This window comes from Glycine max, chromosome 5 (genome assembly GCF_000004515.6).
Source record: "Glycine max cultivar Williams 82 chromosome 5, Glycine_max_v4.0, whole genome shotgun sequence".
NCBI classification, from domain to species: Eukaryota; Viridiplantae; Streptophyta; class Magnoliopsida; order Fabales; family Fabaceae; genus Glycine; species Glycine max.
The window spans coordinates 1201495-1222011 of record NC_038241.2 but is presented as its reverse complement, the minus strand read 5'-3'; the positions used below and the strand labels follow the sequence as shown (position 1 = coordinate 1222011).

The 20517-nt window shown below is 33.7% G+C and overlaps 2 protein-coding genes and 1 pseudogene across 6 annotated transcripts; 2 read left to right on the top strand and 1 right to left on the bottom strand.

The window, feature by feature from the left end:
- Nucleotides 1-82: 82 nt before the first annotated feature.
- Nucleotides 83-5133, top strand: LOC100804195 (protein DENND6A-like; annotated as a pseudogene). Its single transcript, XR_005891688.1, has 5 exons — nt 83-772; nt 986-1060; nt 1149-2915; nt 3067-3259; nt 4591-5133. The product of XR_005891688.1 is annotated as a protein DENND6A-like (transcript).
- Nucleotides 5134-7943: 2810 nt separating this feature from the next.
- On the top strand, nt 7944-9574 carry LOC100812196 (transcription factor SRM1). The gene is made up of 2 exons (XM_003524467.5): nt 7944-8537; nt 8769-9574. Exons 1-2 carry the CDS (start codon nt 8113-8115, stop codon nt 9265-9267), a joined length of 924 nt encoding a protein of 307 aa, XP_003524515.1. The 5' UTR covers nt 7944-8112; the 3' UTR covers nt 9268-9574.
- Nucleotides 9575-12267: 2693 nt separating this feature from the next.
- HDA5 (histone deacetylase) lies at nt 12268-20003 on the bottom strand. 4 transcript variants are annotated; one of them, XM_041015852.1, is made up of 18 exons: nt 19894-20003; nt 19241-19379; nt 18932-19141; nt 18615-18726; nt 17485-17561; nt 17296-17371; nt 17136-17200; nt 16234-16289; nt 15678-15801; nt 15450-15575; nt 15283-15333; nt 15003-15071; nt 14316-14424; nt 13711-13790; nt 13387-13469; nt 13255-13300; nt 12856-13027; nt 12268-12624 (listed from the first exon to the last, which is right to left on the bottom strand). In XM_041015852.1, exons 2-18 carry the CDS (start codon nt 19343-19345, stop codon nt 12509-12511), a joined length of 1677 nt encoding a protein of 558 aa, XP_040871786.1. In that variant the 5' UTR covers nt 19346-19379; nt 19894-20003; the 3' UTR covers nt 12268-12508. The 4 variants fall into 4 exon arrangements, with proteins under 4 accessions (XP_040871786.1, XP_040871788.1, XP_040871789.1 ...); XM_041015854.1 differs by having other exon boundaries at nt 19241-19368; nt 19894-19976; XM_041015855.1 differs by lacking the exon at nt 19894-20003 and adding an exon at nt 19543-19770 and having other exon boundaries at nt 19241-19368.
- Nucleotides 20004-20517: the final 514 nt, after the last annotated feature.

The following is a 20517-nucleotide window of genomic DNA, read 5'->3' as shown; positions in this document are numbered from 1 at the left end:
AATTTTTTAATTAGGTCTCTATTAGTCTTTTTAATTAAATTCTTTAAAAAAATATATCTACAGTTAGTTTTAAAAAAATTATATAATTTCTAGCGATTTTAAATTTTTTAGAGATTCAATTAAAAGAGTTAATGATTTAGGACTCAATTAAAATAATTAGTTGAAAGATGTATTTGAAAATTTAAAAATAATAGAAGATGAACTAAGAAATTTAACCTAAATAGTATAATTTTATAAGTTCAGAAATTTAATAATAAATCTTTAATTATAAAGACTTACTAAAAACTTTTCAAATAATTCAAGGAATATAACATTAATTTAACCCATAAACTAGTTCTAATCTATAGTTTTTTAAACCATATATCGCCTTCAAACCTGCATCTCCAAATTTGTGCTTCCGCAGAAACAGAAACCCCTCACTCACTGGCTAAGATATAATTTAATGTTAAAATCAAATATTTAGATGAAGGGGCAGTGTTTTCAAATATGTAGACAACTTGCAGTTGCAGTACTATTTCCAATTTTGTTGAAGATATCTCTTTCTCTTCAATAACTCATTTTTCTCTTATCATATTTGGATACTCATTGCCGTCTGCACAGAAAGTTGTTGAATTTGGAGCCATAGTTACTGGGTCCAAGGCCTAAAGCTTCCAACTTTGTTTTATTTCCTGGTAAATAACACTGTTTTCGATCAATTTGGCTTTCTTTTTGTTGTCGATTCAGATGGGTTCGTGCCAGGAACTGTTTCTTCGTTCCTAACTCCTATATTCAGGTACGCCTTTGATGGATCTTGTTGAAATTGAAGTCGTGACTCTAATACCATGATTTTTGTTACCAGTTTTGGTTGCTGAGAAAATGCATGAAGGGAACTATGTGTAAACCTGGATTTTGCTTAAGCTTTTGTTCCGGAAACTTGTTTGGTTATTAGTCAAAGTAACATAAGTGGTTGACATGGTTGTTTGAACTAAACTTTCTGCTTTTGCAGTGTTCCGGAGAAAGCTTTCAAGTGTTATAGTTGTTAATTGCTATTCTTCTTTCTTAGTTTCTGCTATGCTATGAGGTACACCTCATACTTGTTTGTTGTTAATACTACCCCAAAATAGAATTATATAAGCAAACTAATGCGTTTTTTTGTGTTTATTTGTTAGGCTTTGAGTTCTCTGTAAAGTGGGATAGACATTTTATGAGTTAAAGTTGAATTAAACATCTTTGAGCAATGAAGATTCTGCTGGTTTTCTAGCATGAAATGGTTGCCAGAGGTGGTGTTGATAATTTTGATCATTGAAAGTTTGTATTATTAGTGTTTTTATCGGATATGAGTCGGTCTCCTTCCTTTAAAGTTAAAGAAGAACTTAGTCCCAGTCTTGATCCAGAGTCTTTACAGAGATGGATCGTTGCCTTATGTGCTATAAGGTTTGATCTTGAACTAGGCCAACTCATAGAAGAATGTTATCCACCTGGCTGTCTTACACATGATGAGGAACTGGAGATTGCTTATATTTCGTTTCCGGATTCTATTTCCCAGCAACAAAACCCCTCAACCATTCATGATTGAATCTTCTTTTTCCGATTCTGTAGGCACCTTAAATCTAAAACCAGCATTGCCACTCATTCCGAGATAACTGAAGTTGACAAGGAGTTTTCTCCGAAGCCCGCAGATAAAAATAGTGTTAGTAAAAGATTATCCAGTACAAATAGTGATAATGTTTCTAAATAACTGTATGGCTTTGTCTTTAATAGACAGAGACACGATGAGAGGCTAAAGTGATGAGGGGAGCAGTAGTCTGTGGTTATTTTGTCCCACAGTCCTTATTCTAGTGTGTTCAAACCTTTATTACAATTTGTAGGTCCCTTATATTTTGACATCGGTAAGATAGCACTGGAGCTTATTGCTGCTTATGTTTCAACATGGCCTGCTCCTGTTCTTGGTAAGCTAATGGATCTTCCTATTGGGAATGCATTGCTTAAAGAGAACCTGCCACCTGCACACAGCTTACCCAAGGAAAATGGAGTATCTCTTGATGAATCTGCTGCTCCTGTGGCTCCTTTTCTTCCTAATAATCAGTATATCCCACAGGGCCTTTTTCACGATTCAGATCTCTATGGAGCTTTCCATGGCCTTCTATTGCAGCTTTGGTTGTTTTGGGAATTGTTACTCGGTGAACCCATTCTTATCATTGCACCAACCCCTCCCCAGTGTTCTGAGGTCGTTGCTAGTCTTGTCCATTACTTTGCAGTGTTGACTTCCATCCTTATTTTACTATTCACGATCCTCAGTTTGCACACTTAAACTCAATTCGAGAAGGGGAAACCTTCCCCCCAATGGTTTTAGGGGTGACAATTCTTTTCTTCCTTAAGGCTCTCCATAAAATCCCCTACATTGTCTCAGTTGGAAGTCCACCTCCTAGTTCAAACAGGGTTTCCCTTTCGACTAGGTCTTCTACAGGAAAGGTTTCTAGTAGACCTGAAGGTCTTGGGCTTCAACAACTTTCTCTGCAGAAGTTTTCTCCTTCAAGTTTATTGAATGCAATTAAGCTATGGAGAGACGGTCCTCTTTGTCTCATGACAGAACATAAGGAAGCCATTTGGACTACATATTCTGCCACAACTAAGCCAGACACCTCTATTTTAAATAGGCTTATAGATGCTGGCATGTCACCAAGAGTTGAGGAGTCAATGTCAGTTGTTAACAATGAGATCTTATAGCGGCATTTCTTGGAGCTTACGATTAATTTTTTGGCCCCTTTTGGTCCATATTTTAGGATTACAGCGCCATTGGAAGGATCTTCTCCGTATGTAGATCCTCCTTCTTTGCCTCCATTTAATGCTGATGAATTTCTTGCAATTTTATCAGCCAGAGGTCCAAGGAAGTTCATTTTGAAGCAAATGAAATCTAACTGGCTCGACTTCTACAGGTAATGAATTTATTTGTCTTGTACTATCATTTGCTACCTACCTCTCAGTATGATAGTCTTTTACGGTGTGATCTTGCACTAGAATTTTAGTTCCTCAGACTTCACTTATTAGATTTATGGTCTTTATGGTTCACATGAATGTTCTTACCAGGCGGTTCCTGAATGGACCCAACTTCATGCCTTGGTTTCAGAGGAGGCGTGCTGTAGCTGAACAGAAACAAGATAGATTGTGGAGGCACGCAAGAATGAAAACTGATATACAGAAACTTATATCTAAAATGGCCGAGTTGGAAGTTGTGGATTCTTTTAGTGTTATAGAGAGACTTCTACTTGGGGAGTTACTGGTAAACTACCCTCCTAGGGTCCTCTAATTGTGCTTTTTATTGACTGTGCCTTTATTTTGGTATTTCCTCCACACCAAGACAATCATGTGACATGTGTCGACATCTATTTTAATTAAAACTATTTTCACCATTTTCATTTGCAAAGGACTAAGTATCTAATCTAATTTATTATGTCACAAGTTTAGAAAGTGTTTTACTAGGACTTGGACGCTTTTTTACTAGCAATTTATATGTAGTTTTGAATCCAACAAGATAAATTATCAAACTGAATATACCAAGACTGATGCCTAACACAAAAGTATATGACAGCTAAATATGTATTTTTATCCTGGATATTGTGGGGAAACAGGCATCCAGGAGAATGCTTGTTTGTGTGACCCATCCAGTGATGGGTGGTGACAGTGTGTGAACAAGGACCTACTAGCTAAAACTAGGGTAACCAAAACTATCTAAGTAAAAGGAAATTTTCATTATGACACAAGTTTAGAAAGTGTTTTACTAGGACTTGGACCCTTTTTTACTAGCAATTTATATGTAGTTTTGAATCCAACAAGATAAATTATCAAACTGAATATACCAAGACTAATGCCTAACACAAAAGTATATGACAGCTAAATATGTATTTTTATCCTGGATATTGTGGGGAAACAGGCATCCAGGAGAATGCTTGTTTGTGTGACCCATCCAGTGATGGGTGGTGACAGTGTGTGAACAAGGACCTACTAGCTAAAACTAGGGTAACCAAAACTATCTAAGTAAAAGGAAATTTTCATTAACTTCTGAGTCCCAAATACATGAAAACAAGCTTAAATAAACATAAAAATAACGGTCATAACATCCTAGCCATCCACGTGGTCATTATTATATGAAAGATCTATGGCTTGATTCGAATAAAATCCTTAAGCTTGGAAGGAGGCCTGATCTGACGTTTGGGCCTTGCTGATGATGAGCCCAATTGGTCCAACTCCTGTGGGTCTTCATGTTGTGGATTGCCATCATCCAGTTTGCCAATAAGAAGAGCAATATTGTGTGTCAGATACCATGAGCCTTTGGTTAATAAGGTGTTATGGGATGAAAGTTTTTGCCCAGCTATCTATAAGAAAACCTATCATTTGTATTTTCATAGGTTGGCATAGCATTGCTTAGGCTCAAACAGGGTTCCAAAAGTTTCATTGGCCTTTTGGTAGTATATGATATATGCTCATGGCCGCACATTATTATTCATTGCATATTGTGCTGCAGGAAATTGTTATATGCGTAATACATAGGATTGTTTTAGCTGTAAATCACACATACACAGTGCTTTTATATCTGTCAAATGCAATTATCAGCTGCAGCAACCTGGAAATGGAGGTATTGATTCCACGGTAACTTGTCAGAAACTAATGGGAGATCTTCAGGCAGTCTTCAGCGCACTTACAAAAGATATGCAGCAACTCATGCTTTCAAATCCACAAAGAGCATCCCTTCTGCGAGGTAGCCCAGAATTGACAAAACTTCCAGCACTCGCACTTGTTCAAGCCGGGGGTGCATCTTCTACATCACTCACTTGAATGGTAAAAGCATGAAACAGGTGGTCTTCTTATGGTTCCAAAAGGCACTCTTCCTTAAGTCACCACATCTGTCTGATTGAGAGAATTTCTGCGACTTTTGACAAGTTATGGGGTAAGACTTATTTTTGCAGACATTCTATTTTCCTTTGGATGTCATGCAATTCATTTCAATAGAATGTGTTTGCTGTTTTTTTTTGTATTTTTCTTCGAATAAACAGCTGTGTTAGCTGCAATTTGATTTATCAATACACTTTGAGAAGCAGACATGAGAGAACTTGCCTCTTGACAAACATATATGGAAAATTGATTTATTTGAAACTAGCCAGGTTGTAAGTTTGCCTTTGTCGGTTATAATTGTGGCTTGATATTGTTTCTATTATTAAGGACCAAGCTGTAATTTATTCACTTTTTTTAGCCTTCAGTAATGATCTCTATTCCACGCTTTCTACAATTCCAAAGTTCTCAATGTATGCAATGGATTGTCTCTCAAGGAAAGATTCATTTACATGGGTCGTATCTTGTTGTGTTGTTATTTGGAAAGAAAAAGCAAAAACAAACTGAAAAAAATATGAAAAGGCAAAGAAACTGAACACTATGATTATTATGGCATGTGTCAATCATGGCATCTACTTGTCACCTCAATGCTCGACTTGCTACATCCTGTTGTAATTATATGGCGTGACTAAGGATTAGGACCCAGATTTATTTGTTCATGAAAAGATAACTGAAGCTCAGTCGTACATGAAAATTTTAGGATGTGGACACTTTGTCCGCCAATCAAGATAGATTATACCATGGAATTATAAAATTGAGTTGATGATTTAAGAGAGACAAAAAAATGATGATGAATTCAAATCTTCTTATTAATAAAAAATAACAACTAACATTGATCATGAAAAAAAAAAAAAAAATAGGTTGCACAGTATTTAGTTTATTGTGCTTACCATTTTAGAGTCACTAGGCTGCAAAGGGATTCAAAACCCTCAAAGACTAATCGTAACTCAGTGGAACCTACCTTTGTTAACATTTTCCGTAACATCATTGATTGATAACTGAGTCCGAAGCATGTGTGGTATCAGTTTTATTTTATGAGAAGTGAGATACTTCTAAGAAGTTGGTGCTCTACCGTGCCCCAACTAGGGTTATATCATGTCAGTAAATGAAAAGTAGTTATATGGTAACATCGCCATGTTTTTATCATAAGGAAAATGTTTTTGTTGTTGCTTGATGATAAAATTGTACTACTTTTCGAAGGATGTCACTTCAAACTTACATACGCTAAAGGGAAATTAGAAACTAATATCTGATTTTTTTTGTTTGTGCGTAAATTCGTTGATGTATAAAATTGTAAAATTATTAATAGGATTCAAAAACAGCACCAGAAATAAACAATTCAATGATGTAAAATATTAATATGGAAAAATAACGGCAGTTTTGGAGAGATAATATATAGGTTAAAATATAATTTTAATTCCTCATCTTAATTTCTTGTTTCAGTTTGGTCTTCCTTCCAAATTTAAAATGTTTCACTTTTGATAAGTTAAATTGACTCTATTAGATTAAGTTAGTCTTTTTGTTAGTTTACAAGGCTAACTTTTATCAATTTGTTTGTTCACATATGACAAATTATAAAAAATGTCACTGAATATTTATCACATCAGTCGAAATTAAAATTACTGGTGCAAAAAAACTAATAAAAGGACTATTTTAGTTTAACATGGCCTATTTAATAAATGAACAACGTAAAAAAAAATCTTAAAATTAATGTCAAACTGAAAAAGGAGGGACTAAATTTTAGTCTCTTATAAATGACCTTGTGGTGTGAAAATTTGACATGAGAATCGATTCCCGTTCTTCCAAAACTGAGGTAATGGGAGAATAGTATTGTAGAAGTTTCGGTTGCTATGGTGCAACTTGACGTTGTATTGTACTATCCTTAGCTGCAACTTGAAACGGTACATATAATATTTTTTGATGTGAACACTATTCACTTTATAATATTAGTGCGTGGATGTGGATAGTTTTCATAATGTAAATGAATAGGTTCCTCTTTGCGAAAAAGGAAACTAGCAAATGTGGTTCATATTATCCCAGAGCAGACGTGGAGAATCCTCCACGTCTCTGGTTTTCTTTCTCTTTTTTTTTTTTTGATAAGACAAATACTATAAATCCATTGAGGGTACGGGCATGTGTCATGTATTTTGTGAAGTTTGGATTAGGGCAGCATGATATCAGATTTGAACTTTATCTCCTGATAAAATATAGGTAATGTTGTTTAATTAAGTCTGTCACATGTCATGAGTGTTTAATTTAATAAAATATTTTGATAAATTTTATCATTAAACTTATTTATACGAACTTGTAAAAAGTTGTAAGTTATTTTTATCAATTTAATTAAACACTTATAATTTTAAATTTAAGTGTTTATATGATAGGATATAGGACAAAATAAAAGTTCTTCTAAATATCCTCTTTAATGGCAAATTGTAGGTTGAAACTTAAACTCTTGTCTCCTATAATTGTTTTACTATATTCAGCGGTGGCAGATAAACTAAATGAGTACATTCACCGTTAATTCAATCCAAAGCGGTAATTAAATAGGAACAAGTGACAAGAAAATTTTAGCCTTGTTGAAGAATCACAAGTTATACTTAATCATTCAATAAGAAGGGAAAAAGAACCCATACCTTAATGAACTTGTCTTTATGCCCAGTGGTCTATTCATTGGTATGGTCGAGATTCCATTTGATTATGGTTGTATTACAAAAAATTGTGTCGGCCCTACTATATACTTATTCATAAATGATGTAGGTACATTGAAAATTTTACACCATTTTTATGCTATTATCTTCCTGCATAATAAAAACAAAATAGTAACATACTTTTTTCGAAAGAGCATTTTTCCCCTAAACAAACAAAATATTTTTAAGCTGTAATATTTTTAAGGTGCAAGTAAATATTACCCATACTCATTTACACACTTTGGTCAGTATAACAGTGTGGGAGAGAATTGTTCTATAGTAATATGCAAACAGGAAAAAAATAATATGAATGAACATGACAAATTACGCATCCCTTCAATTACAAAGTGTGGTCCTCTTAAATTGATTGTTTTATACCACTTCTTATCCTACACACGTTATGATTCTTCTCCTTATCCTGCGCACCCCTTCTGCTACTTTGTTCAATAGAGACAAAATCCACACACCAAAAAATGAGTTACACCCCCATCTGCTACCAATTTCACCATTCTCATCCTCCAAGGTTGAACCATAATTGCAAATCCAACCAAGAGCCACCATGTCATCAAGTGGAACCATTTGGAGCTATGATGAAGAAAAAGCATTTGAGAATGCCATAGCTATGCATTGGATTGAGGAATCCTCAAAAGAGCAATGGGAGAAAATTGCTTCAGCAGTTCCCAGCAAAAGCATGGAAGAAGTGAAGCAACATTACCAGGTTCTTGTAGAGGATGTAAGTGCAATAGAGGCAGGTCACATATCATTCCCAAACTATGCTTCTGATGAAACCACATCTTCAAATAAGGACTTTCATGGCTCTTCCAAGGCGACAAGCTCAGATAAAAGATCAAATTGTAATTATGGAAGTGGTTTTTCTGGGTTAGGACTTGACTCCACCACTCATAGTAGTGGTAAAGGAGGCTTGTCAAGGTCATCAGAACAAGAAAGAAGAAAAGGAATTCCATGGACTGAGGAGGAGCACAGGTACTTTCCAATTACATTTACAATAACTATTAACTCACATAGTAATTAACTTCTCTTACTTTATATGCTCCATAGTCCATATTATATTCCATTAGCCAGTTATAATAGTTTTACCTGATTCGAACAGAATTGCCTCATGTAGAAGACACCTCTTGTCTCTATCAAAAAAAAAAAAAAATGGGAATCCAGGTAAGGGTAATTAATTAACAAGTTTCTTGTTTTGTTTTTCAGGTTATTTTTACTTGGTCTAGACAAGTTTGGAAAAGGAGATTGGAGAAGCATTTCAAGGAACTTTGTGATATCTAGGACTCCCACTCAAGTGGCAAGCCATGCACAAAAGTACTTCATAAGGTTGAATTCTATGAATAGAGACAGGAGGAGGTCTAGTATTCATGATATCACTAGTGTGAACAATGGAGATGTAGCTAGTAGCCAAGCACCAATTACAGGGCTGCATAGTAGCACAATTTCTTCAAACACAATGGGTGTAGGACAATCCCTTAAGCATAGAGTTCAGGGTCACATACCACCTGGTTTAGGCATGTATGGAACACCAGTTGGGCATCCTGTGGCTGCTCCTCCAGGGCACATGGCATCTGCAGTTGGCACTCCTGTCATGCTTCCTCCTGGACCCCACCCCCATCCCCATCCCCATCACCATGCCCATCCTCATCCACCTTATGTTCTTCCTCTTGCTTACCCAATGGCACCTCCAACAATGCATCAATAATAACAACCCCTTTTTTTTCTTGTTTGTAGTTAGGCTTCTTTTTTTCTTTCTTTCTTTCTTATTAGTATGGAATTAAAGTCCTTTATGTGGAAAGTCATAAATATGTTTGTGTTAAATTAAATTCTACTCTAGTTTAAGCATGGAAATTGTTGAATGAATCCAATGGGTACTTAGTTTAAATATGTCAGTATATAGAGTTAGTTGATTTTGCCACTTTCCCAGTCAGGTAGTGGATGTAATCCTAAGAATTGCCTTGTGGTGTATATGGAGATAGATATGGAGTTAAATACCAAGGACTTGAAGCAAATGAATTTCTCTTTAGCATTAAGTTTGTCAATTGCCATTTCTCTTTTACCTTTCACCCTTGTTCAGGGTGCTAGAAATATTAATAAACACTTATATATATATATATATATATATATATATATATATATATATATATATATATATATATTCTGGGCCACTTGCCTAATCATTCAAGTTTTGGGGATGAGTTTTACCAGCAGGGATGCCGTGAAGAAGGAAGGACAAGAAGAGACGCATGGAAATGATCAAATGAGTGAGAATGGAGCAGTTACCAGCAGTTTTTTTTTTTTCGGTGGTCCAGAGAATTTATAAGAATTTAATTTTCATATCTTATATACTATTTAAGAGTTTAATAGCTTTCTGGTAAAATTTTCTATTAATCAGAAATTATCGTAGTATAATTTTTAAAATAACTATCACAAAAGTGAATAACTTTTGTAATATATGGTTTATTCACGATATAAAAATATACATTGAAGTTAAATTCATTATTTAATTAATATTAAAAAATAGCTATATTTTAGTAAAGAGTTTCTGTTTTTAATATTTCTATCACTAATAATTTATTTTGTGTCTTTGCAATATATAAAAAGAAAAATATGTTGCTTTGTCACACCATTATACTTAAAAGTTATATGTTGAAGTCCCATGAATGTTTAAATTTTTGGCAGCAATAAGTTAATTTCTAGCTTATTTAACCTACTTAAAAGATTGCTGAATCAAAAATAGGATTATTTGGTAAAGCAATTTGTTTCACCAGCTCATAATGTTTTTTAAAATACTACTTTACATAGTATTTGAGTTTTTAAGTTATTAACTTATTACTTTTTTTTATTTTTATCCTCATTATTTTATTAAAACTCTTCCTTTATTTTCCCTGTATTTAGAAACCCTCGACACTATCCCTCGCTCTCATCAAACATCATTTCTTTATATAATAAAATCATCAAAATTATAACATAAGTTCATTTATATTATCTATTTTATTTAATAAAATATTTTTAAAATAGTAATAATATTATTATCATGATTTTTAAGATTAAAAATTATTTAAAATAAATTAAAATGTAAAAATTATTTATTTAAAAGTATATATTTACCAAATTTGAAATTATAGTCAAGTAATTAGATGTATTGTTTTATATCATTTTATACTTACCATCTAGTTTCATAATTCAAATGATTTTTTTTATCTATTTTTTATTATTTTTCTATTTGACTACAATTATAAAACTCTAGTCACTATTCTTTATTGTTTACCATTTTTTTTAGGATCATAAGTTTAAATTACAATGTTATTTGAGCTAGAAATATTCTCAAGATGATAGGACTAGTTCATTTGGTAAAAAAATTCTTCATAAATAAGACTTGAATATCTTGTTTAAAGACAACAGAGAACCAAACATATAAAAGTTAAATTAATATTTTTAGATTTTTTTTATTCTGATTTTTCATTTTTCTTACATCGAGGATGATCATGTTAATTCTAACTCTTTATCAGGTAAGAAAAAAAGACGAGAAACAAATATGAGAATTTATTTCTTAAAAGTTTCTCTTTTTTTTTCTTAATTCTCTTCTCAACCAAACAAAACAATTTTCCAAATTTTCTTTTGTCCCTATTTTTTTCTCTCCGTCTAAAAACAGGATAAGTGTGGAGGAGGGAAATTATATTTTTGTTTACTTTCATTTTATATGTTTTCTATTTTTTAATGGTTAAACAATTGCAATATAAATTATTAGAAAGGCTAATAAAGGTGCAATGTGGCAACAACTCTATGCACCAAAAAGAAAAACATAAGCGTACCAAAAAAATCTTTAAACAACTCTTCTACTTTCAATATGATCATGCAACTTATCACATGTTTTAAGTGAATTCCTTAGTACACTAAATTAAACAAATAAACTTGATCTTCATTAAAAGCATTCAAATTCATATTGAGCCAAGCATAAGATATGAGTTTAAGAGGAGAGGGGGAGAAATTGGTGGCTTTATGTCTACTGTTATGTCTATGTCTATGTTTCCCGTCACCTCCATTCCATCTCCATCCTCTGACTCATTACATCTCAAACAAAGAACCCTGGACTGGAAACCCCGAAATTATTTCGGACAAGATCCACATATACAGCTCAATAAAGTTCAGTTCATGTAAAAAAAGGGTGCCAAACAAGATAGACAACAATTTGTTTGCTTCCATTTTCTGCTGTTCCGAAACAGTAGAGATTAAGCATATGATACTGTATTAAGTCCCCAAGGACAAAACCAAATGCAAATTACCACTTAAGATTAGTGCACAAGTAGCAGAACCATTGTCTCCAAAATTATACTAAGTGGCTACTGCACCTGACCAACTGAACTCAGTTGTAACGTTCAAGAATGAAAATTATGCACGTATCAAATTGAAAGGTTGTGCATCTCAAGACTACCAACCACTGGATGAAGACCTCACTATTGAGATGGCTATATAAACTAAAAAAATAAGACCACAGGACTTGAGTAGCATTAACCCAAGTTAAAATAGACCTCATTCTATATGCCCCAAAAGCATAGGGCGTAGGCATAACAAAATATCGGATATCATTCAAGCTTGTTTAGAAGTTTTTGGATTTAAAACAGCGACGACAGAAAAAAAGGATGACATGTCACCACACATCTTTGAAGTTTTTGTCGCAAGTTTTTTTAGTTGGAGCAGAAAGTGCTTTAATTTCTCATATTTCCCATTTGGTAACTATCAAAATTCGATGTTCAAACAAGGAACTGGGAAATCATTTTTATCCTTTACACTTGCCACCCTCCCCTTCTTTCCCCGAGTTGTCTCACCCTTCCGCACAAATCTATCATTTGCACGATCAAACAAAAATCATATTGTCCTGAAGATGGAATATACAACATGCTGATAACTACTACGTATTTCCTGTGCTTACAAAATTCATCAGCTCAACATAACTTTGATTTTACATTATGGTGGCCGTTCAGAAAATGGAATAACAAACTTTTTCGTCCCCACCTCCACATTGGAACCAGAACTCGGCGTCGTTTCTTAATCTGTTTCCCTACAAAATAATAATAATAATAAGTCGTAGTAGTAGTAGTAAGGTATTTTAAATTGAAGCTTCCCTAAAATACTAGATTCTAATGTCTCCCAGAGTACACAGTATATTGGTAGAGTAGGGTAAAAGATACTGAATTCGTCCCCAACTAGTCCAAATATAACAAAAAAATAAAAATATCAAACGAAATAAGGTGTGAAATTCAATAAATACAAATCAAAGACAGTTCCTTACTTTTTCTTTCAAAACAGTACATCCTCCATTGTGACTCCAAATTCACAAAAATGGGACCCAAGGCAGGCCAAAAGTTCATCTGAATTTTGAGCACTTCCAGAACAGTTTGCAGGCCAGCTTTGGAAGGGAAGCTATTTTCCAGTTCACATCCAGGACTCTCACCCAATAATACCTGTTCCAATAGAAATCAAGAGAAACAAAAATATATCAAGGAAAAATACACTCCGATATATCAATTTCACATATCACAACCATGCAACAGATATGTACATACATACATTAAATTAAAAATAACCAGCCAAATACATCCTTTATCCTGAAGGTGGCAAAGGAAATGAAAGAGGAGGCACAGCCCAAACAGAGATCACACTAAAGATAATGAAGGGCATAAGAATTCACCTTGATTACTGCAGTTGCAGAAGACGATATAGAACGAAGATTATAGCTGCAGTAAAATGTATGTAAATCAACATAAAGCAAAATACAAAGCATGGTAAAAAAAAACAAGTATGAAAGGCATGAGCTACAAACCCCCCCTCAAGAATAACAAGCAATTTTCCACCAGAAAGGGCATTCAACATATTTGTCATATGTGCATATCCAGAGGGAGTAATCTGCATCATTGATGAAAGTTTCAGAGTAAACATATGATTTATTATTGTCAAATTTGGTTATTTTAATTTAAGTATATTGAATGTTTATAACCCTTAATCAAACAGTAAAACAGATTTTAGTTCTTTATATGGCAATTTTGTGTAATTTATTGCACATTCCAGCAAGTGATTTAGTCCAATTAATCAATTCATAAATTCTTAAAAAAAAAAAAGATAATGATTGGAATAGTAAAATTCTTACATCACAACATCCTAGGGGATCACCTCTTGCAGCATCAAATCCAGCAGATACTATGGTAAGATCTGGATTAAACTCAGCAGCTGGAAAGGCAAGCCACTCGTTATTGATGTTTTTAAGAACAGAATATTGTATATTTTAAAAGATACAGCCCAAAGGGGTGGGAAGAATAGAATATCAATATCTTATTATACAATGCCACTTCTTAAGACACACACATGCTACAATCCAATATTCCTAAGCATCCTAAATTTATTTTAATTCCCTAGTAATTTTGAAATTCTTGCCAGATGGCAGTTGCCAAAGAATCAAACTTCCAAGGCAGCACGTAAGGCAAATTAGATGAATAACCAAAAGCATATTATTGATAATATATAATCACCTTTGGACAAATAGTTCAAATGTTGATATCATGCTTACCAAATAGGTTCCAGTACATTAATTATTATTATACTACCATTACTGAGGTCATAAAAAGGAGGTCAACTTATAGTTGATTTCATTCACCATTTGTTCGTTTTCTTCCTAAAAGACAGTTCTGAAATTGATCAATCCATCTTCCAGGAATCAAATTAAATATGTTTCAATAGGCCAGAATATATGCTAACCTATAGGAAGGACAACATGCTGAAATGCAAAAATATAGTCATTGTCACCAACTCCTCCTTGACTCCATGGAATATTCACACAGAATCCTTCTGCACCCATACTACCAACCTGAAAACATGAAAAAGGACTTATGACCACTTCTCAAAATTAAAATACATTAGCCACTATTCCTCCTATAATTCATGAAATACAATGGTCAAAAGACTGTCAACATAGATGAAACTTATAAAGATGTATAGGAATTTTACACCCCAAAAGAAAAAATGCCGCAACTAGAGCACAGGACAAACTAAAAATCCACTTGACCAAAAGCACACAGCAATAACAGCCATATAATTTCAACATTGAGCATCTCAATAAAAGGTATATTCACCAGATGATCTTCCAGAATTTTACAAGGGAACTATATGCTGAACTTCACAAAACCAAATAAAATTCACAATCAAATCACATCTGCACTGCAGGACAAAAGTAAAACCTACTCAGTCTAGATTCCGCTAGTCGTCAAGATTAGCCAAGTTACATCACTCAATGCAATACTTATCTTCATCCCTTTAGAATCATTTAAAAAAAATCTTTACCAAATAAATAAAAATAGTATTTCCACAAATACCAGACCAAAAAGCACCTGGCTAAGTTTGCCAGCAGCAGCAGTTTAATTTGAAAATTTGTCTGCAGTCATGTACCTCTTCGGCAGCTCCAGTACCAGGATAAAACTTTCCTCCCTCATGTCTATGCAATGATATATACAAGACCTATATGAAAGAAAAAACTTGTTAGCACCAGAAAAATCATGAAAAGATTAGTAGCTTAGCCACTAAAGACAATAAAACTTCAAAAAAAATTTAAAAAACATGGAAAACATTAAAAAGAGAGAAAAAAAAAAGCAAGATTAGCACATTGCTAAAATTTCATCACACAACAGTTGGAGAAAGAAAACATAATATAACATTAAACACAGCTCACAGATTTGTTTTGTTCAAATATTTCTTGTGTCCCATTTCCATGATGAACATCCTGTAATAATCATGAAGCTCAATCAACTCATAAAACATAATTTAATAACAATGTAGCCCCGGCCTTCAGGAAAATCACACAATTTCAGTAAGGCATATTATGAGTAGCGACGTTACCCAATCCAAAATTAGCACCTTCCTAGCCCCTGCAGCCTGAGCTGCCAATGCAGCCACGGCAGCATTATTGTGAAGGCAGAACCCCATTGCCTGTCTTACACCAGCATGATGACCAGGAGGCCTAACCTGATTTATAGAGGAACAACAATAAAATTAATAGCTAATAGATAGCAACCTTAAATTGTAACTAATGATGATAGTTTTCAGAGTTAACTCGATGATTCATACCAAAGCAAATCCATTTTTGGCTCGCCCAGAAACAATTGCTGATGCTAGATCAGCACATAACCCAGCTGCCAACCTAGCAGCAAGTGCTGAATGCTCATTGGCATATGTATCAGACGTGAAATAACTGCAATCACAGAGACATTAATCATAATGAATACATCCTGTCAACATAAAGCAAAAAGCATTAAGCATCCTAACACTAAAGCATTGAATGGAATTGAATAAAGTATATAATATCCAATTAGAGGATCTGGATCCAGGTAATGGTCCAGGAGATTTCTGCTTAGGAATAAAAGTCAGCAAAGAAGACCAAACAGGGTACAAGTATTGAAAAAAGAGAAATGCTTACAACACACTATTATCAACTGAAATTTATTAGAAATCACAATTTTGTATATCTCACTTCTTATTTCTTATTTAACAAGTCTCACTCATGATTGTGCAGTTTCAAATTAATTTTTTTAACAAAGATTAATGAGTGTTTGCATTCCAAAAAACACACAAAAATGAAGAAACAAAATATGCATTTGAGAGAGACAGAGTGATATGAACACACCTAGAAAGTGATTCACTTGTAACTTCCACAGATTCAATATGCTCCAACGAATGAACCTTCATTTCCAATATGGTAAAGGATAAGATTGGGTGAGGATCCAAGAGTTACTTAATAGATTTACTGGTAATAAGGGAAAGAGGGGCAAGGAGCCAGAAACTAAACAAGTTTTTCTATTAACATAATCACAGAATCTAAAACACAACTACAATATGCTATATATATTTTTGAACTGGAACTTATTAAAAACTAATAATGATGATTAATAGTGTCAAATAAAAAATGAGGTAAGACAAAGTGATTAGATGGGTTTTGGTCATATTATCCATGGGTTTGAATCCTTCCAAACCGGCACATGTCATTAATACACCCTACCAAACAATATTAAGCATATATCAGTAACATTAATGTCAAGTAATTGAACTGCATTTGTTTGCGGCACAGGCCCTACTGTATCTCATATATTCTTCAATAGAAAAGTCATGCATAGGCATAAGAAATATGTGCATGTCCATGCAGCATATTTGATAGGAATCCATCTAAGGTTCAGCCCTTTAAGTTTTATTACTCCCGTAGGCCCAAAAGGGCAATTGTGTCTTAGTATTGATAAGTTAGTTAGAGGTGAGACAATGTGTGGGAGTTTCTGTTATAGGGGGAGGGTGCTGATTGTGATGGGTATAGATAATTTTGGAATGGAATTGGGAGTCTAGAGAATCATCTCTGACTTGGGGGAGTATTCTGCTCATTTATTTCTGTGCTTTGTCAGTTTGTTTTCCTAGTTTGCAGCATCTCTCAGATACAATATGTATCATTGGTGCTTTCATTGAGAGTCAAACTCAATGAAAGCAGAATTGAATGATACATATCATGGGAATATTCATTCAAGATACATAGGAATCAGTTACCGTAATAAGTTCTTCTGGTGTGATTTCTCTAGCAGGAATTGAATAGCATTTTCCAGGAAATATGCCTGCATGATCAATAACAATATCAAATATAAATTTAAATTGAAAGGAAATCAGTAGTAGCGCTAAGCTGTAAATTTTGATGGTAATAGATAAATACCAGCTCTAGCAAGACTAGCGGCAATGGCTTGAAGACGATCTGGCCTCTCAGGATGCAGAGTTGATTTCTTTTCAACCTATTCTAACCCAAAAACAAGATCTATATGAGCTAGAAGGTTACTAATAAAGCATAGCATCAATTTTGATATGGCATAAAAAAAGGAAATAAGAAATATAAGCTGAACCATACTTCTGCATGTAACAACATTCTCTCGTCAAAGCCGATAGCAGTAGAACTATTTGCCACTGATTCCTGTGAACCAACATCTACAAAGATATAGATAAAAAGTAAATTTGGAGTTTATAACTTTATACCCCGTTAGACTGAGAAAAGAGTAATCATATCTTAACTGAGAATCAAAATATGTAATTGTCAAAACCTTAGCAAAGAAAAAATATCTGTAAATTACAATGGCAGACTGACCCTACCTGCTATTTGGAAAATCTATAGAAACAACTCTGAAATATCATATAGATCACCCTTAATTTGAATTTATAATATTAATATTGATACCTAGCCTGTATAAATTTGTTTTTGACATAGACACTCCCTTCGCACACTAAGATCCCTAGGATTTTAGGTTTCCTACGCATATCTCTATTTTTAAAACCTTCAAAATAAAAGGAAAAAAAATCAACTAGAAACCTGCTGTGCAAATTTGGAAAAATTATATTTTTTCTTGAATTTATGTTTTCAAAATCGCTAACAAAAGGTTATTATGACTTTGAATTGAATAACTGCCTTTTGTTCATTTTATTTTATATTTTATGTCTTTCAGCATCTTTTTCTTCACATTGCCTTAAACAGATAGGATCAGGTATAGCTAAGGCACACAGCGTGTTTTTAACTTATAAAGGGTTTTTCTTAAAATGTTGAGTTAGTTCCGTTTTTTGCTTGATAACGGATATTTTTCTTCTATATTCAGCATATTAACCAGAAGACCAACCCTCTAATAGTCATGTACAGATCTCTTTGTCCATTTTTTCACCCCTTGTTTATTTTGAGTGCTACAGATTTAACCCAATGTTCCCATCCTACCTACATCACCCCACTCAGCTCCACATGAAAAAACCAAATGATTATAAATTTTAAAGACAGCAGATGATGCTTCAAAAATTATATTAACAATAAACCCTTGGCTATGACAGCTTAAAATGACCAGCCACAAAGGAACCCATTTATTGAACTTGAAAAAGGACAGTTTGACAAGATTCCTTAGCCAAAACCAATATCATTTCTTGTACCAAAACAGCATGTAGAAAACCATGTGGATTCAATTATAACCATCACAAAATTCTTTGCCAAACATGAATATACACCTTTCAGTCCTTTAACGATCCCCTGGACTTCAGTCAGATCCTCATCTTGGGCTAAAGGAGATGCAAAAAACCCAAGGCTAAGGATTTTAGAATCCTTATGCTCCCCACATATCTGCATGTACAAGATAGCACTAAATCATTCATCAAAACAAAGTGAAAAAGTGCTTCATAGCAAAAGACAGAATGACTAGTTCATCAATTATCTCCAAATAAAGACACATAGATCATGATTGATAACTATCCCATATAAGAATAAGGCTTCCCATGCACAAAAAAGAAACTTGTAATAAAAGGCATCGAGGAAATTACAAACATACGTAGCAACAGTCGTCGTGATCGAGGTTAACCATAGTACAATTTCTGCAGAACCACTTTTTGATTTCAAATTCCACACACTTGTTGTGTAACTGAAACGGCTCCCAATCACTGTCTTCGTCGTCATAGTCGTCAAACATGCCGTCATTTTGATATATATCCTGAAACGTCAAATCCTTCTGCTCCTTCTGCAGCCTGGCCCTCTTCGCAGGCTACACAACACAAACACACATGAAACACAACATATTTAAGAAACCAAACACAAAACTAAGTTATAAATTTATTAAAATAAGGGTCCAACAGACACATACAACATCAGGGTCAGCAACTGCATCATTGGCATCAGAAACTTGAGAAGCTTGCTTATGAAGACTGTTCTCAGCTTCCTCATTCGTTTCGAGAGCTCCACTACCCATTATTATTAAGTTTATTCGAAAACCTAGCAAGCAGCTACCACATTTGCTCAGAGTAAGAGAGCGTCGCCACCAAAATTACACAACAACAAAGACAATGCTCCTAACTTAATAGACAAACTTTAAAAAAATTATTTTATTTTCATTCAAATGGGGTTATAAATAGGGGAAAGAAATTTAACGAATAAAGAGGGAAGTACCTTTGGGAAGGAAGCGGTTGGAACAAACTAGGAATTGAAAGAGGGATAAGTGAAGAAGAAGAAGAAGAAGAAGAAGAAGAGGGTTTAGTGAAAAGGGTAGGGTTGATAGTGAGATCTGAGAGAGGTAAAAAATAAAAATGAAGGAAAACGAGGGGAATGAGAGCACATAGAAACGGAGAGAGAGAGAGAGAGAGAGGTAGCTAAGTGAAAGGATAATTTGGCTGTGTGAAAGAGAAATGAAAGAAAAATAATTGAAAAAATAATAATTTTAATTAAAAAATATAAAATTTTGAAAAATTTTCACTATTTTCTTCCCCCACTAAACACAAACAAACAACTTCTTAGTCTTACCAGTTACGGGGTTGGTTTGAACTTTGGAGGAGCAGCTAGAGCTAGGCTCCTCTCTCTCTGCAAGATTCACCGTTTGACGTTTCGGCTTAGGGCACGAATGGAACAACACTATTATTATATGTGATGCTTCTAATGTTCTTTTATAAGGAAATATAAATTAAGATAAACACAGACCCAATCTGAGGCCCCAAAAACACTGGACTGGAGCTGTCTGGTTTTCGAAATGGCCCGCTCCAATACAATATTTTTAAAATATTTTCAGTTTAATTACACTTTTTATTCTCAATTTTTTTTTAACAAATTTTACTCTCAATAGATTAGTTTTGTATATTTTGTGATTGAGCTGATGTCAAGTGTTAACATTATTATATTTTTTCTTTATAGAAGATAAAATTTACAATTTTTAAAAAAATTGGGGGCTAAAATATACTAAATTCATTTGTTAGAGGTAAAATCATTAAAAAATAAAAATAAAAAATACAATTAAACCAATATTTTTTTATCTATTTAGTGCATGTTTGAATTAAAGCTTGCAAATTTAAGTTTGAAAACCAACTCAAGTTTTATTTCTACAGAGTTTTAAGATAAAATTTTCATATACAACATATTTTTAGGGTAATGAAA

Excerpts from the sequence above, each read along its gene's own strand:
- LOC100812196 (XM_003524467.5), top strand. The coding sequence starts at position 8,113 with ATGTCATCAAGTGGAACCATTTGGAGCTATGATGAAGAAAAAGCATTT. Across the intron at positions 8,538-8,768 it reads TGGACTGAGGAGGAGCACAG|GTTATTTTTACTTGGTCTAG; the intron begins GTACTTTCCAAT and ends TTTGTTTTTCAG.
- HDA5 (XM_041015852.1), bottom strand. The coding sequence starts at position 19,345 with ATGGGTAGTGGAGCTCTCGAAACGAATGAGGAAGCTGAGAACAGTCTT. Across the intron at positions 15,802-16,233 it reads ACAAGTGAATCACTTTCTAG|TTATTTCACGTCTGATACAT; the intron begins GTGTGTTCATAT and ends CTGTGATTGCAG. Across the intron at positions 14,425-15,002 it reads GTACTGGAGCTGCCGAAGAG|GTTGGTAGTATGGGTGCAGA; the intron begins GTACATGACTGC and ends TCATGTTTTCAG.